This window comes from Anarhichas minor, unplaced genomic scaffold (genome assembly GCF_050575085.1).
Source record: "Anarhichas minor isolate MPS153535 unplaced genomic scaffold, ASM5057508v1 ptg000037l, whole genome shotgun sequence".
NCBI classification, from domain to species: Eukaryota; Metazoa; Chordata; class Actinopteri; order Perciformes; family Anarhichadidae; genus Anarhichas; species Anarhichas minor.
In genome coordinates this window covers 2,856,682-2,873,947 of record NW_027466483.1, presented here as the reverse complement: position 1 = coordinate 2,873,947, position 17,266 = coordinate 2,856,682, and the positions used below count along the sequence as shown (strand labels likewise).

At 42.2% G+C, this 17,266-nt stretch overlaps 1 protein-coding gene across 1 annotated transcript in view; it reads left to right on the top strand.

Moving 5' to 3' along the window:
- Window positions 1-16,831, top strand: part of rragd (ras-related GTP binding D) — a 70,200-nt gene extending 53,369 nt beyond the window's left edge. The window contains exons 6-7 of the mRNA XM_076107009.1: window positions 9,417-9,565; window positions 16,182-16,831. Coding sequence (XP_075963124.1) covers window positions 9,417-9,565; window positions 16,182-16,333 — 301 coding nt within the window. The 3' untranslated portion in view covers window positions 16,334-16,831. The remainder of the gene's footprint in view (window positions 1-9,416; window positions 9,566-16,181) is intronic.
- Window positions 16,832-17,266: the final 435 nt, after the last annotated feature.

Here is a 17,266-nt window from a genome sequence, read left to right as displayed (position 1 = left end):
GAAAAGGTTCGCTGGTTTCACCCGCCATTTGTCGTCTTTCTGAGCTCCGCTTAACTTCCGGGTTAATGGTCATGTTACAACAACAAAAGCTTGTCTATCATCATCAGTGAAACAAGGGCAAAACGATAAGGAGTTTAACACAAGGTACCCAAAATTACAGTAAACATAACATGTATTATAATTGCAGAAATAAACTAATAATAATACAAATCGCGGAAGTCAACTTCCGGTGTTGTCATGGCAACGTTTATACGCCGATCAGCGTCAGCTACAATCACTATACAAGGTTCCTACTGTATTTCTATATGAAATGTTTTTTTTAAAGAGAAATGACTACTCCACACTGCACACATTCTTTACTTTGCCCTTTATAGAGCTCAAGAGTCAGAACAATCGTCGAGCTCCTCCCCCAGCTTCCTGCAACAGTCCCTGGCTTGTTAGTGTTATCTTTGAGAATGAGTCTTGTCTGCCGCTGAAAGCAGCATGGCATGATTGGCCTTGATCATGCCACTGAGTCATTATTTCTTTCACTTGTTTCCAACATCAAAGAGAACAATGCACAGAGCACACGCTGACATTAAATACATAGATTGCCAGAGAGAGGTGTCTGTCTCTGGTTTGATCAAATAAATAAAAGGATTGTCTGTAGAAGGTTCAGTTTCACCAGCCTCTGGCACACCACAACAGCAAATTAAAATCATATTTGAATCTCTTTGACATCACATGCTTTGCACTCTCAGGGAGTGACCATTACCGTTACACAACTTTTAACATACACTGCGGCATAATTTGAGTCCAATATATAGGTTTTTATAATTCCCATTAGGCATTTGGAAAACACTACACAATGGTGAGGACACTATATGGGGAACTCAGAACTACTCTGGTCACAGTCAAAGGCCAATGCCACGCTCACGTCATTTAGATGGATGGTAAAGACTTTAGACAGCTGCTTGGTCGCAGTTGGTTGGGTCAGGGTTAAAAATACTGTAAGTTAGCTATTGTACATTATATGAATTTAATTTAGATTATTATATTATATCAGAGCTTTCAGGAAAATCCAACTTTCCCAGACTTAGGCCCTGTCTACACGTGAAAGGATCTTTTTTTAAACGGATATTTTCCTCTACGTTTTGGCCTCTCGTCCACACGCACACAGACTTTAAGGTCACTAAATAAAGATTTTTTTAAAACGCTGGTTACTTTGTGTCTGGGAAAAGATGAGGTCTTAACATAACAGATGGTTTCACTCCAACGACAGCCAGCGAAGGTCAGTCGGACCTGAAGTAAACCCTGTCAATCCTTCACCACCGCTCACAGAGCTCAAAGAACAGCAGCACACTCTGTCCACTGCACCGTCCCTTGTCAGATGGTCTTGAGCTTGGTCGATACTATTGCCATGTTTGTCACGTCTTTTGCAGGAACTTCGGGCCCCACCTTCTCAGAGTCTTCCTTGGCAGGATACTGTTCCTGAAAGACCACTGAGATGTCTGAATAATTCCTATAACAAGACTCCCAAACAACGATTTCTTTGGCTTTAATCTCCTTATATTAACAAGTGAAGCTTAGCAGCAACTCCACCTCATCGTCCGTCCACGAGTCAAATTTAGTTTTTCGCCCTAGCACCAAATATCACACTTTATAAATAAAGAAATAATTAGCTACTGCTTCTCTACTGCTCACTATTTGTTAACATCGCCAAAGTAAATTAAGCTCACTGAGCATGCTCAGAATCATCTTGTTTGGTATTTGACGTATCGTTGACATAGTCTTTATCGCCACCTACCAGCCTGGAGGGCGTTTGGAGTCATTTTTTTTGCGTTCGTGTTAACGGAGATGTTTTGTAAAATGAAGGTAGTGTAGACAGAATTTTACTTTAAGGAACATATCCGTTTAAAAAATATATGTATACGTGTAGACAGGTCTTTAATTCTGACTTGGTTGTTAACATGAACAAGTCGGAAACTAGTAATCATCGCAACTACATGGCATAGTTATTACTTTAAAAAAAAGGCTGGAAATTTCCATTTCTAATTGAAATAGTTCTCAATTTCTTCTGTTTTGTCTATTTGCTTGTGTTTCAGTGCATCGAGCTTCTCGGCTACAGCAGAAGTCAATGTCTCTACACATGAGTAGACAGAGAGAAGCCGACCGCCGAAAGGTTCGAAACCAACAACATTTTTGGTGACGTTGGTTGGGAACACACAGACGATGTAACAATGTCACTGTGGGATGACGTGTGGTCACGATGCCTACTCTGGGCCGGGTGGGGTGTGTGTGATTCACCTTAGGTGTCACAGCTGAGGGCTTCAAATGTACTAGGCCACATTTGGCCTGCAGTGAGTGAATATTTAACCCATCACAGCTGTGTTGGGGAATGTGTAGCTCAGGGCACAAACAGGACTCCCGCTACATTTTTGCCGTGGATGAAGGTGGAGGCCAGATGTCTGTGGATTAAGGATGCCCCGCCCGTTCTAAATTAGTAAAACTAAAGTTATTGATAAGGTCCGGAGTTAACGGTTCTGCTCTGACTTTTACAGAGTAAAAGTGTGAGACACACATCATGGCAGAGAGAAGAAAAAGATCCAAAGTGTGGCTACATTGTACTCCAGGAGATCTGTGAACTGTCGTCTCAAATGCAATAAAACCCTCAAAAGTAAAGGACGTAACAGCAGCAATTTATCACAACATTTAGCGAACGCATAGAACATCAATCTGCAGAAATGCTCAGTCTTCTACTGTTGGAGCAGCAGTCCATCCTCATCCACTGCAGGTAACGTTAGCGTTGTCATACGGAGTTTTATCATAAGAACAGGATAATCAATGAAAAATGATCTCTAAGATAATTGTTTAGCTGAGAATGTGTTTGAAAGATTTTGGAACTTCTTATATTGCTGCTCAAAAAAGACTATTTGTTTACATACAAGAATAATCAAGCAATTTTTATTCTTTTTTAATTCATCTTTTTTTCTCACAAAATAATCAAAAAGAACCAATAAGAGTATCGATTAGGAACCAAAATGGTAGCATAATGATTAAGAGTACTAGCATCTATAAGATCCTAACGAGAGCCATCCCTACTGTGGATTGTGTTCTCTTTGTAAACACACAGCGAACTCTCCGCTCAAGTAACCCTCAATAACGTGGGTGCTCACCTGTGTCCTGGAATTGTGTTGGACCTGCTCGCAGTAATCAGCAGATTGTTGTCCAGAAGTCTGCCGTCATTATCAAGACAGCACATCTGGGTTATTGTCCTTAATTAGAGGCTTTAGTAAATGGACTCTTTCTCCACCTCGTTTCATTTATTTACTCCTCTTGTGAGAAACCTGGCATGCTTTGCACTTGGAAAGCTCAAGTGACTAGAATATTCCTTGGCCTTCTCTTTTGTCAGTGAAATGCAATTATATCTCTGACAACAATGGAGGATTTCACCAAACACACACTAGCTGTGCGTGTTTCTCTTCTTTGTCTCTAATCTGTGGATCTCAGCCACTATTTTTATCCCACATCATGTTTAGGCAAATGCCCTTGTTTCTTTTGATAATTGCATTTAATTCTGCATCTGCCGCGTAGTGATGCTTTTTTTCTCTGGTCTCTACTGTGTGATGTGTTTGTTGTCAGCGATGCCTCAGGTACAGAAATGAGACGAAGTTCTGCCCGGTGCTGTCTGTTTTTGTCTTTACGACTGCTGCTGCCTGCTGTGTAAGAATAGTTCCCTGTGAAACCGTTATAGTTCTTCACAGCTACTTAGATGTTTTGTGAAATGTGTTCCATTTCCCCAAACACCTTCTCTCCAGTGTACGGTGACTACTGAAAACCCATCACATCGTGTTCAGAAAGCCGTCTTTAAAAGTCATTGAGCCATTGAATCTGCTGCTCAGCATGCTGATGGATCACCTTGACGGCGTTTGCAAGTAAAGTCCGTATTTTTTGTAGTCTTTTTTTGAATCCACCAACCAATAAAATCGTTAAGATCAGAAACTTTGCACATTGAGTCCGATGCATTTTATTGTTCTGTGTGAGACAAAACTGAATTAATTACGTGGGTCCCAAACGGGGCTAATGAACGAATGGCATTAGCAAGAAGCTATGGTTTAGTTGCCTAGAGCACAATCCCTCCTCTCTGATCTTTCCTACGTCCTTTGTTTTGGAACCATGCATTATTCCAAGCTATTCTGCGATCACGTCAATTTAAATTCTGCATCTCTGTATTCTTTATTTTGTTTGTCCTTAAGTGCTTTGTGCTGGGAGATGAATGAACAAAGTGATTCAGCTCATCACATGATGTTTTGGATGATGTTTTCATTTACGGTGGCACCGAGCCGTCAAACAACACTGACTGATGCAAAAAATTTAGAAAATTCAAACCCGTTAAGAAAACTTTACCGAGGAATAAAGTTTCGGAGTCGGCGTGTAAACATGATTGACACAATATGAGGTTGTTTACTTTTAAAATGTGCCACAATTACTGCCGAAAAATATGGAGTTGGTGTGCAAATGTTAGGGCAGCAGAACAGGTGAACCCAAGTGCAGACACAGACGAGGAGGCAGGAATGAAGACGAAGTGTTTTATTGCAGAGTGAGATAATGGGAGATAGAGCAGGGAAGAGGGGATGACTGAAAGCGTGGACAATCGGGCCGGTGGCTGGTTGTATTGGGCGAAGGCTTAGCTGTGGTTGAGTCCAGCAGGGAGTCCAGAGCAGAGGAGCTGTGGCTGACGAGACGAAAAGCTGGAGAACAAGGGCCAAAGGAGAGCAGACGAACTGCAGGGACAGAAGAAACAGGGTTTCAGGCGAGGGGAAACAGGAAATGAGCAAATCTCTACCAAGAACTGGCTGGAACTACAATCTGTCAAGGTGAATGTGGCAGAACTGAGTCTTTGTACAAGTCTTGATTTTGGGATGGGATACAGCTGGTGAAGCTCTGCTCCACCTCCAGCACACCTGTCTCCACTGAAACACACACTCAAGAGAGGGAGAGAGAATCAGGGAGGGGCATTAGGTCAGGGAAGCACTTAAGAGGGTATATACAACTTTACATTAAAAAAACAAAACCTGAACTGAAAAAATGGAAACATTGAGGTAAAACAAAATAAATAGAATTTGTACAGAAATAAAGTTCCACTGGGAAATCAAACACATTCAAAATGATTCAAAAGAAGGTCAGTGAGAAAAAAGATTATGAACATAAAATAAATTTAATAACTACTGTCACTTCATGAAGCTTGCCATGAAGAAGAAATCAGACGATTTTCTTTGAAAATGTTTTTGCCCTTGAAACAGAATGTTCCTTGAATTATTTTTGCCACTGTGATGGGGAGGATTATCTTTTTGAAAGTACACATTATCTCGCAGAAGGCACCTTTTGACCACGGATGGATGGACCTGTCGTGCTACAGAGTTACCCTGCACTGTGGCATCAGAGTGGCGTTGTACGTGTGTGAGGGCTTTTTTTCAACATCAACATCTTTGTTTAGTTGGATTGTTTAGTTTGTTTAGTTGGGCTGGATGGAACCCTGCATTGTCGACCCCCTCGGTGCGGTTCCATCAGGCTGGTAAGAACACAGCGATCGTGTGTCTCGCGCACCTAAACAACCACACGAAGACCGTGCTGAAGAGGTGGTCCCGGTCCGGTTACAAATGGTCTCTGATTCGGTTCATTTGCGTTGGGACCATGATCTAACCTCGATTGTGTCCGTCTTGGGTTGAACCTACTCTCGTAGCCTGTGTACTTTGTGTGTATTTTCGAGCTGCAGCCTAGTTTTCAAACTTTATCGTTTGCCTAAATATAAATGCAAACAATGTAATAAATTATGACCAAGAAGACCAATAAATAAAACTGTGTTGTTGTCCCTTCATTGTGAAATTGGAAAGTAGCGCGTTCATCTATTTCCGGAACAGAACGGAGTCTGCTCTTCTTCTACCCTCTGTTTACCTTGAATGTAAACTCTGACTCAGTAGAGAGCATTTTCCTTGAGCATCACAAGGTTTAGTCTGCTTTAAATGCTGCTGTGTGAACACAAGCAAACAAACTACAAGAAAACACCCTCAGGCATTTAAAAGATTGCTTTGCCCAAATTACAAAAAACACCTTTGCCTCTACCTCAATACAATAGAGTTCATTTTGAAATTACATTTAAAGATTTTCAACAGCGACATTTCTTTCTCAAAGCATTTCCCCTCATATACCCGGCCTTCATGATGGCTTTCCACCGTTTTACACGTCTATTGCCCAGTTTCAGTCTGGACAGCTGTGTACACACATGTAACTGCAACCTGAAGTGTATTTTTTACCCTTTGAGTGTATTTCTTTTCCCGACTTACCCCTCATGTCCATCTGATGGAGCTGGGCTGTGTTTTGGTTGCTCCACATCTCCGTCACGCTTTCAATGTCCTCTGAAGTTTCAAGGATTTAAGGTGTCTTCCAGCATTCGTTTGTCAGTTAACTCCCAACTGTTCCCCAAAGTTCCTGGCAGAGTCACTGCCCATCTTGCACCTCGGGCTGAAAACCACCTTTCTGCATTTAGGACACTTTGAAAAGTGAACATTTAGTCCATTTTACGTTATAATCATAGACTGTATATAAGAAGTGGACATAGTCATCGTGACGTCACCCATTGATTTGTGGACTGCCGTTATGAAGCTTGGAGTTAAACGATTTTGCCGTCGCCATCTTGGCTATTTTGCAACCGATGGACAGAAGATACCGAATAAATATCATGATGTATTGTGAAGAACACTTGAAACTAGACATTGAGACCCTAAACTCATGTTTAAATTAAGAGAGTAGAGTCATCTTCTCATAGACTTCTACACTTCCGCATCGGCTTCACTCGGCAGAACCGGAGGTTGCCGCCTCGTTTTAATCAAAATCTGGTGCGGCTTGTTTGGGGCAGTTGTGAACACAGTAATCATACTCTGATACAGACCGAGATAACAGATCTGAGACCGCTTACGAGTTGCGGTCTCTGACCATTTCTGCTTCCACTGCAGTCAGAACATAATCCGTCCCAATGGCAGGAAGTGAACCAAAATGCAGGCTGTCTGCTGTGGAAGGAAAATGTATGTGTGTCTTGAAATATGTCTCAGAAACAGAGAGACAGGAACCTTGGGGGGGGGGGGGTCTATGGGTTACCAGGCCTGGGGCAGAGTGAGGGTATAAAAGGATGTACATTTCCATTGTGAAGTTAGTTGAACCTGGGACAACTCGATTTGCTTGTACTCTGTGATGCAAAGAAAACTACGTGGAGTGAAGACAATCCAATCTCTATTGTGTTCTGTGGGTGTCCATTACTGAGTTCCTGATAGTGAGACCCTGTGGTGTCTCACCATTAGTCAGATAGCTAAAAGTTATTAAGTTAGCAGTACGATATTAAGACTTGAGCATAATCAACAAAGCTGCTTATCAAAAATCAACCACTACACTGCGCGGGTGTTTGTTGAGATGTAAACAGGTAAAGGATTTGTTAACATGAGTGGGAGAGGACTGACTGGGATTTCTGCAGAGGTCAGAGATTTGCTTGACATCTGGGCCAAAGAGAACAGAATATGCTAAATAAAGTAAAAAATAATGACATTTTTAAAGTCATTCAAGATAAACTGGAGGAGAAGGGATTCATGCTCACAGTACATCAACTCCCAGTAAAAGTTAAAAAAAACGTTGGCCCCGCCCCTCAGCAAATTATTTCTTCTATTTGGTCCATTTTAATTTGTGCGCTGTGAAACCGAACCAGGCGAAATAGAAAACGATAGGAAGTGAAAGTGTCCTTAAAAATCAGAACAAAAGTTAAGAGTTCTACTGAACAAGTGTTGTTTTGTCAGGAACCTGCGAGTACCTACTTCGGTACTTTTTCTGGTGATTTCTTGACATTGTGACCTGCTGGTTGAACTTGTGTTGCTACGTGTAAAGAATAAAAGCAGATTCAAACTAAATACGAGGTTAGAATGTGAAAGGGTCAGAGCAGACTCTATCTGCTGAGGAAACAGGTCTTTTGGAGTGCAGGGAGCTCTCCTGAGGACCTTCTTTGACTCTGTGGTGGCATCAGCCATCTTCTATGGAGTGGTCTGCTGGGGCAGCAGCATCTCGACAGCTGACAGGAACAGACTCAACAAACTTGTCAAGAAGGCCAGCAGTGTGCTGGGGTGTCCACTGGATACGGTGGAGGTGGTGGGAGACAGGAGGATGATGGCTAAGCTATCATCCCTGATGAACAACACCTCCCACCCCATGAGAGACGCCCTGGCAGCTCTGTGCAGCTCCTTCGGCCACCGGCTGATTCACCCCTGTGAAGGAGAGGTACTGCAGGTCCTTCCTTCATATATATATATATATATATATGTATATGTGGTGTGTGAAGGAGAGGTACCGCAGGTCCTTCCTTCCTGCTGCTGTCAGGCTGCACAACCAGCTGTGCTCCCAGTAGACCACACAACACTAACACTAAACATCTGTGCAATAATTACACTGTGCAATAACAAAATACTCTGTATATATAATATTTCTATTTTTAGTTATATTTAGCTAAAAATGTTGTACTTTTTTACTTAGTTGATACTCTTACTGTTTATATATTATTTATATTACTTGTTGCTCTTGTTTTTTACTCTGTACCTTGTTGCACTGTCCACTTTGCTGCTGTGATCCTGTAAGTTTCCCCACTGCGGGACTAATAAAGGATTATCTTAACTTCTCTTAACAGTGCAGGGGACTTCAGGTCCTATTTGCTTTGCTTACTCCACAGCAGGAAACAGAACTTCACACTTGCAAAGTGTGGCTGTCTTATCCGAGTGCTGACCCAGATTTAGACGTTCTGTTAATCTGTTCTGTGGAAGTCCTGAGCTGAGGGTCTGGTGCTGGCTTTTCACATACAGTTTCTGTGAAGCCCCGTGATGAAAGGGTCGCGCTAATAAACGTGGCCATTTGTTTTGGCTTTTTGGGGGGTCCTGCGGCAACAAGAGGCGATGCTGAGTATTTATACGGAATAATGAAACGTCTTATGTGGCTCCAAAAGAAAAGGAAACCCAAAGATGTGAACCAGGAAGACATCATGTATATTCATCGGGTGGAACGGAGAAAACAAAACAGTGTTTCTTTTGTTTGTTGGCTTTTTGTGCGAAAGCGGAATAAATTACAAGAGAGAAGCAAGAAAGAACAGCATGTCCTCTCCGTCTACAGCGTTCAGCCTCTCTCTGCGTCCTCCTGCTCTGCTTGTTGTTTAAATTCTCAGACTCTTCTCTGCCTTCAAACTGGTCCTATCAATGCCTCCATTTCCTTCTCTGTCTCTTCCCCTCCCACCATCTAGAAAGGTCTGTTTCCTGAAACCTCAGTAGGAGTCCTCCCTGTGTTTCAAACAGGGACACTATGTCTTTCCTCACTGGAGTTCAGTGAAGTGTGTTTTTCTGTCTCCCCTCCATCAGTCTGACGGACAGTGAAGCCGGTTTACCCTACGACAAGGAGTCCATGGCCATCATCCACCTGAACAACACCACGGTCATGTACCTGAAGGAGGTCACCAAGTTCCTCGCTATGGTCTGCTTCGTCCGTAAGGAAAGTTTTGAGAGAAAAGGTAAACTAGCATGAAGTTGCGAATTGGGAGGAGCGGTTTGGGGCGCCCCTGGTGGAGGAAGTAAAGGTCCCGTTCATTTTTTCACATACACAATGTCAGGTGACTCACAGTTGGAGTATTTCTACGGCTTGCATCGGCGTGAAACTTTCCCGATTCAATGAGCAGCACAAAAGATTAAGAGCTCTATTTGAGATCTGGTTCTGTGATAAAAAAGTTGAAAGTATAATCTTGTGTATATAAAAAACTTTTAGGTAGATGCTAACCCTGACTCCATGGGGTATTTCAGCAAGAAACATCCAAATCTTAAAATTCTACAAAGTGCCCAGCTAACACTTTCTCACTCTGAACTCGTCAAATACCAACGCTTGGTCAGTGGTCCTACTCTTCAAACGATCAAACTAGGTTCCCCCATAGCATCAGTTTTGGACGTGTCAGGGACGGCATGTCAGTTTCTATCCGTTACATATGTACTGTCTTTTCAAAATAAACTTACCTGTGTTAACAGGAAACGTACAGTTTCCACTTGTTACAGCATTCAGTGTCTTTTCAGAATAAACTTCCAACTAAAGTTTACTAAAGTTTTAGGTTTATTTGCACACAAAAAAACAACTGTTTAGTAAAAGATTGTGGTTCAAGTTGAAGTAACTTTTGTTACGTGAAATTAGTACACATGTTAAGCAATTGGCGTAAAGTGTGAAAGTTACGTAACAAAACTACAATAAAAAAGTCAACGTTTCACAAAGGACACGAACGGCGGTCTCCTTGGTGAAAGTTGTTTGACCCATCCAACCTCCAATGGTAGCTGTTGTGACATCACTCATGGTTCGTGGACTACGGTTTTGAAGCCTCAAGCTTGGCATTTTGGCCGTCGCCATCTTGTTTTTTTCAACCAGTGAACAGAAGACCATATTTGGACTGAGGAGGAGTCACGTAGAGATGCCATATAAGGCTCTGGTTGAGATCTGTCAATCACAAGGTAGCCCCGCCCTAAAGCATCCCCTGCTTTATGGTCTGTTTGACTCTAAATGGACCATCATTTACTAAATGAACATCATGATGTATTGAAGAAGACTTGAAACTAGAGATTCAGACCATAAACTCATGTTTACAATGTTTACTGAGGTAATAAATCAAGAGAGAAGTAGAGTCATTTTCTCATAGACTTCTATACAACCAGAGGAGTCGCCCCCTGATGGACATTAGAGAGAATGCAAGTGAAATTAAGTCACTTTTGCATTGGCTTCACTTCTCAGAACGGGAGGTTGCCTCCTGATCCAGATACTAAAGGGTGCGTGGATATTAGATGCTGAGAGCCACTGACCAGGCGTCTGTATTTGACGGGTTGGGAGTGAGACTGGTGTGGCGAAGCTAACGGCTGGTGGGAGCTAAAGATAACAGTGTCAAGAAATGCGCAAATGCAATCAACTTGAATCAATTAATTTTTAAGATGTTGAGTTGATTGTTGTTGAGTTTAGCAAATATGCTGATGTGGTTTGCTTTCAACTGTAACAACGAAACAGTTATGAACTGAATCGAATTGCCTGTGATTCGAAAGAAATAAACGTGCCTCATGGCCTAAGTCGACTCACAGCCTGAATAACTTCTGTATAGATTATTTTGTCCCTGTAAAACAGACAAAAGGAAGCACAACTCAGTGGGTTTGTGTGAATTCTCTTCTGTCACTACACTGAGTGCTTCATAATGATGGAGCAGGCAGGTCAGCTGCTGGGAGCTGCCCTGGAGCAGCAGGGGGCTCCCTGCCTCTCTGAAGGGTACTTACCCACTGGCTGGTGATGGAAGAAAAGGGCAGCGTTCACTCCCAACATTGTCACACAGGCTTGGGCATAGGTCAACCTCTGCAGCAGCAGATATCTGCATTGAGCTATCTTTCAGAATATCTAACAGCTTATCTGTCAGTGCTTTGTTTGTAGCTGCTGAATTCCACTTTAAGGACCTAAAGTAGCACCTTTCTAGAGATAAATAGCTGTAAAACATGCCTGTGGTCTTGTGTCTCACTGACTGTCAGTCACATGAAGTGGAGCTGCTCAGCAGGTGTGAAGCAGCATCCTTGTGATGTCCTCAGTGACTTAATGTACCTAATGTCTGCTGTTTACTCTCATTGCTTCGGTAGTTATCTTTATACAGGTACATTTTATTCAGCAGTCTGATACATTTCTCTCAGTTCATATATATTCAGAAGCCTGGAGCAGTCTGTGTCTTACAGTAGGGCATTAGGCTGAATGCCTAATGTATGTATATGCACTTAGATTATAATAAAGCTCTGTTATTTTGGTCAAATTTAGTGTATTATTTTCCTGCTATGTATATATATATAATACTGTATATATATATATTTTCATTATATATGTCATTATACTATATACTCTAGCGAGGGATTTGGACTATTTTAATTTAACATACAATTTAAAAAAGTCATTTTACCTCGCTGATTGTAAGACACACTTCATTCAAGCTAAGAGACAAAATTCAACAATAAGAAAAAATGTCTTTGTTAGTCTTTCCACTGATCCAACAATCATCAAACCTGGTGTGGTCAAAATAGACCTTTAAAGCTAGGGTTGGTAATCTTGAAAAACAAGTAAGATTACGGCAGATTTTAAAATTCATCAAACAGAAAAACCCAGCCTCGTGTTGCCAACTTCTTTTCAGTAAAAGTAGCTAGAGGCTGTTGTGAAGTAGAGCTTCTAATTGACGACCAAGACACGTCTGGTTTTGAACGGAACACTTTACTTCCTGAAACTGCAGTATAACAACTGTTACAGTAAACAGACCGCGCTCATGCACCCGACATTTAGGTTTTTTCTTATCATCATCACACGTTGTCGTGAAGAAGCACGTATCATGCTACTTCCTGTCTCTTCACAGTAAAATCACTTCCGTTTTCATGCTCTTCACAATAAAAGTAAACATGCAATCAAACTATTTACAACAGAGGCACCAGCTCCAAAAGTCGCTAAATCTAGCGAGAAAGTCGCCAAGCCGGCAAACCTGAGAGCCCGTCCCTTCAGGCCTCCCTCCAAAGCCACTCCCCATAAATGAAAGCCTTGGAGATCTAATATGAGTGAATATTCAGCAAAGGGATTGGCGATTTCTCGCCTCAAACTTGTTCATGAAACCGATTTGGGCAAACTGCCGAGGTGAAGTAACTGAAAGCTTCCCCATGTATATAGCCCCTGTTTCCAAATTGCGGGGCAGGAAATGCACTGCGCATAAGACTGTGGGTGTTTTAGGAGCGCAGCGTTTATCACACACGCATCCCTGAACATCCTCTGAACAAAGGAATCAGAACAATGGAGCAGTCGCCCACAGTGTACCCCACCTCATCTGTGTAAGGTGTGTTAGGATAGCATGTCACTATGTGTCCTCTTTACCTTCTCAAATCACCCAGCAACTAAGAATAAGAGGAAGAAGTCTGTCTTCTCTCACGCTGCATTATTTCTGAACAGTTTGCTGTTGAAGCCTTTCTGTGAAGTCATTTTTATTCACATTGTTCTATTTATTGTGTTGCTTCACATTAATGATTTGTCCCCATCAGGTGTAAATAGAGATTGTTAGCGTCTCTTGATCTTAAACGCTCTGAAGCTGACATCTGCCTGTGTTTCAGATTTTATTCATTTCATCATGTAGTCATTATCGGGATTATGAGCATTAACATGTGTGGCATCACAAGGGGCCAGGTCAGGGGTGGGCAAATAGCAGATGAATGGAGTGTTTGTGTGAACTAATATAAATTACAAGTAAAAGCCATGACCTAAAAAGTAACTTGCATTTCATTTCAGTGGGAACAGTGTTGTTGGTCACCCTTTTTAACCAGTGCGTCAACGTTTGGTGTCAGTTTGGTTGTGGCAATTCTCGAACAGATGTGCATCAGTTAGCTGGGATCTTACACGGTATTTTTTTATCGCATTAATGCATATTTTATCATGCACTTACTTATTAAGCAGTCATTTTTGACACAGTGTTTTTAGTGTAAAGGTTAATAACTGTGGTCTTTTTATCAGTTTGATTCTTTGACCAGATCATACAAATATTTGACTGTCACATCTAACATTATCAGAGTTCTGCTCTGTAATGTCTTTCCTTGTCTCTCCCCCCTGTGTCATGGTGTGGGTACATCTCACTGGTGTCAGGAAACGTATCAGAATACCCTTATTTTATTGGCTAAACTGCATCACGTGACGTGATTTACAACGCATTGGTCGGTGTTTTTCCTGCACCGCTGAACAAGTGCCGTAAATGCTGGAAAGGAGCGTGAATAACTCCGCTGCATGAAGCAAAGGCTCGCGACCCACTGAAAACGGGTCCGCGAAGAACCACCAGTTGAGAATCACTGGTCTGCAGGATCTTGACGAGCGGTCAACAGCTGTTTGTGTGGCGTGTCTTCCGTCTCTTCCTGTTTCCTTCACCTACATTCCCCTGGGTCCTAAGCCCCTCCCTGTACAGCTTATTATCACCCTCTTTGCACCAATGTACATTTATAACAAATACCACATATATTACACGGTAATCAGCTTTGCATATGTGTCTGCCTCTATCGGTGCATCTCCGGTCTGTCTTTGTTCATCCTGCATCGCTCTGTTCTGTTCTTTAATGTAACGTAACTGGAGCGACGGAGCCTCTCCCAGCTGTTAGCAGACTGTTGTGCTAGCAAGCAGGCTCGCTCGCGAGCTGTACCCAGCATGCAGTTTGGCGGTGAAATTTTATAAATGTACCATTATTAGTGTTACAAATTGTTTATGTGTCACAGACTGTTGTGTGATGTTGTGTTTTTCTCTGTTAAAGAGCGTTAGTTGTGAGTTGTTAATTGTTGTGTTATAAAGTTATGACCATGACTAGAGGTCTCTCTCAATACATATAAGATAACTAGCGCTGACCGCTATTGGCAAAGAATACATTTAGCTGCCTGTTGAAAGCAGACAGCAGTTGTTTCGGCTATGCACCGGTATAATGGTGTGTGAAGAATTCATATCATATGGGAAATTAAAACCGGTATACTGCCCAGCCCTATTCTTTATTATAGTTTGGACAATTTTGTACCAATATTTAACGGGCCGGATTAAAAAGCCCAACGGGCCGTATCCGGCCCAGCGGGCCGTAGTTTGCCCATGCCTGGGCCAGGTGGTAGATGGGTGCTACATTCCCTTCAATGAACAGCAGCCACATCACAAAATGGCCGCCGAGGCACGAACTACAGCTCCCAGAAGGCCTCGCCACTCACCCAGGTGTGGGTATTTAAGTCACCTGATTAAGACAGGACAGGAGACAGGAGAGCTGCAGGAGGAGAGGGAAGAGAGCACACGGCTGGAAGGAGAGCCAAGAACTAACCTGTACTGGAGAACGGCATAAAGAAAAGTATGGAGCCAGACTGAGGACCCGGTGGCCGGTGAAACCGAAGACACACGAAGTTGACTTTTGTTAATACTGTTCCGTTGAACGAAGCATTATCTCCTCTTGGACGCTTTTTGTTGGTTTTGGACTTTTTGAGTTTGATAAAAATAATTAGCTGAGTTGCCAGTAACCGAAGAATAAAACTTGACATTTTTCTGGGAACCTATGATTTTTGCCTGTTTTTGTGAATTTCCTTGCCCCACCCCACCCTAGCCTGCCGTACTGACCTCATGACATTATACATGGAAGTAAAATACTTATAACAACAACATAGTTTACAATTTACAGGTATGGTGAAGATTATTTCCCACCACTGAGCTCTGCTTTCATTCTCTCATGACATCAGACTCACACTGAGGAGAAATTCACTTTCACTCTTTCCCTCAAAGTAATCTCATGGTAAAGGGGTACTCTTCAGTATTGCTTCTTCATAAAGTTGGACAAGAGACATATTTTTAAAACTCCTGAATGTCTTGGTATCAAGCTGTCAATAGTTTTGTTTTTAGTCAAAGTATTGGACAAAGAAGAATTTGACCTGATGTGAATGGAGATGAAAGGTCAGAGGATCCCCAAAGTCAGTCAGGCTCATCCTCTGGAGACCATGACTGTCTTTACCATCTGTTGTTGAGATATTTCAGTTTGAACCGTGGTTGACCGACGGGCCGACACTTCCAAACCTACAGCCTCACTCTTGGTTATTGTCTTGGTTGCTCTCTGCATGCCAGTGTCTGGACATTTACAGTCTGTCAAAGATGGTTTTGTGGAAGACAGAGCGTCACTCTGTGTTAATTTGATGTTTGGAAAAGCGGGCTGTCTCTTTTAGCTGATCAAAAAGGTGGGCGGTCTTCTTTATTAGTGACAGGTAGCTAGCAGGTAGTTGACAGTTGGAGTCTTGAGAAAGGTGTAAAGGTCATGAAAACAGCTTTTTTTCAATTGAGAAATCTTGCATCTTTTATGAAAATAACAATTAATCTGGCGTTTAATTTGGGGTAATCCAACCTCTACAGCTCTTCATTTTTTTATTTTTGCTATGTATATCATTTTTTTCTTATCTTGTTATCTGGTATTGTTGTGGAAAAATGTACTTGTTATTGGTGTTTTTTTGCTGTGGAACTTCATCGGCTTTTATGTTTCATAAAGACAAAGAGTCTTTCCCACTCCGACCTGTCCAGTAACAGACTTGGTGTCCTCTCTCTGTTCCTCACAGGACTGATCGACTACAACTTCCACTGCTTCAAGAAAGCCATCCAGGAGGTGTTCGATGTTCGGGTGAAGGTTCAACAGAATCGCAAACTTCTCAGTCAGAGGAGGTGGAGCAAACTGACTGTGACCAATGGGGTGCTCAGTAACCCCCGCTGAGGAGCGATGACATCACACCGGACAGCCAGGTGTACCTGAGCTGCACCCCTACACATCCGGGAGACTCCTTCCTCGTTCAGAGGAGCACGTGGTGTTAGTTAGGCGCGGTGACTCTAAACATGTGATACTCTGGAACGAATCTGAGCACGTTAGAGATTTGAATGTATTTTTCTAGAGGAGGTGGGGCGATCTTAACATTACCTTCACTCCTCAGTAATTTTGCTCACGTCCGGTGTCCACATAGGGGTCATTTTTTCTCTCCCACACCAGTAATAATTACAGCCACAGTTACCAGCTGTTTAACTCTCTGGTGTTCCTGTTATTGAAATTGGAGCCACATCCTTGTATTTTAAAGTGGATCTCTAAGTATTGTTTTCCACTATAGATGGAACTGCGTGTCCTTCTACTTTTTATTTTCAACTCAGTGTGAAATGTGACTTGTTTGAACATGGAGGACGTCAAAACGGTTTTCAGCTACTTGTGAACACATTGACCAACCCCTCGGCCCCTTTGATTGTTGTTTCAGTCCCGTCCTCTCTGCTCGGATGTCGATTTTGGGCTCAGTCCAGCTCCGAAGAACTGGTATGTTCTTCGGAGCCCAGTTTAACATTTCTTTCAAATTAAAAGTATGCCTATAAGCAGTTTCTGTTTGTACGTTATGTCCCAATAAATGTACAGACAATTACTGGATTACTTTGATACTGAAGGGAATAATTCATAAACTTGAAGATTTAAAAAAAAAAAAAAAAAAATTAATTTATTACACTATATTGATCCCTTTAAGGGGGAAATTTGTCTCTGCATTTGACCCATCCCTGTATATAGGGAGCAGTGGGCTGCCAATGACGCCCAGGGAACCCTGTCAGTGGGGTTCCGTGTATTGGTCAGGTACACTTCGACATGTGACACATCCCAGTAGAGGATCGAACCGTT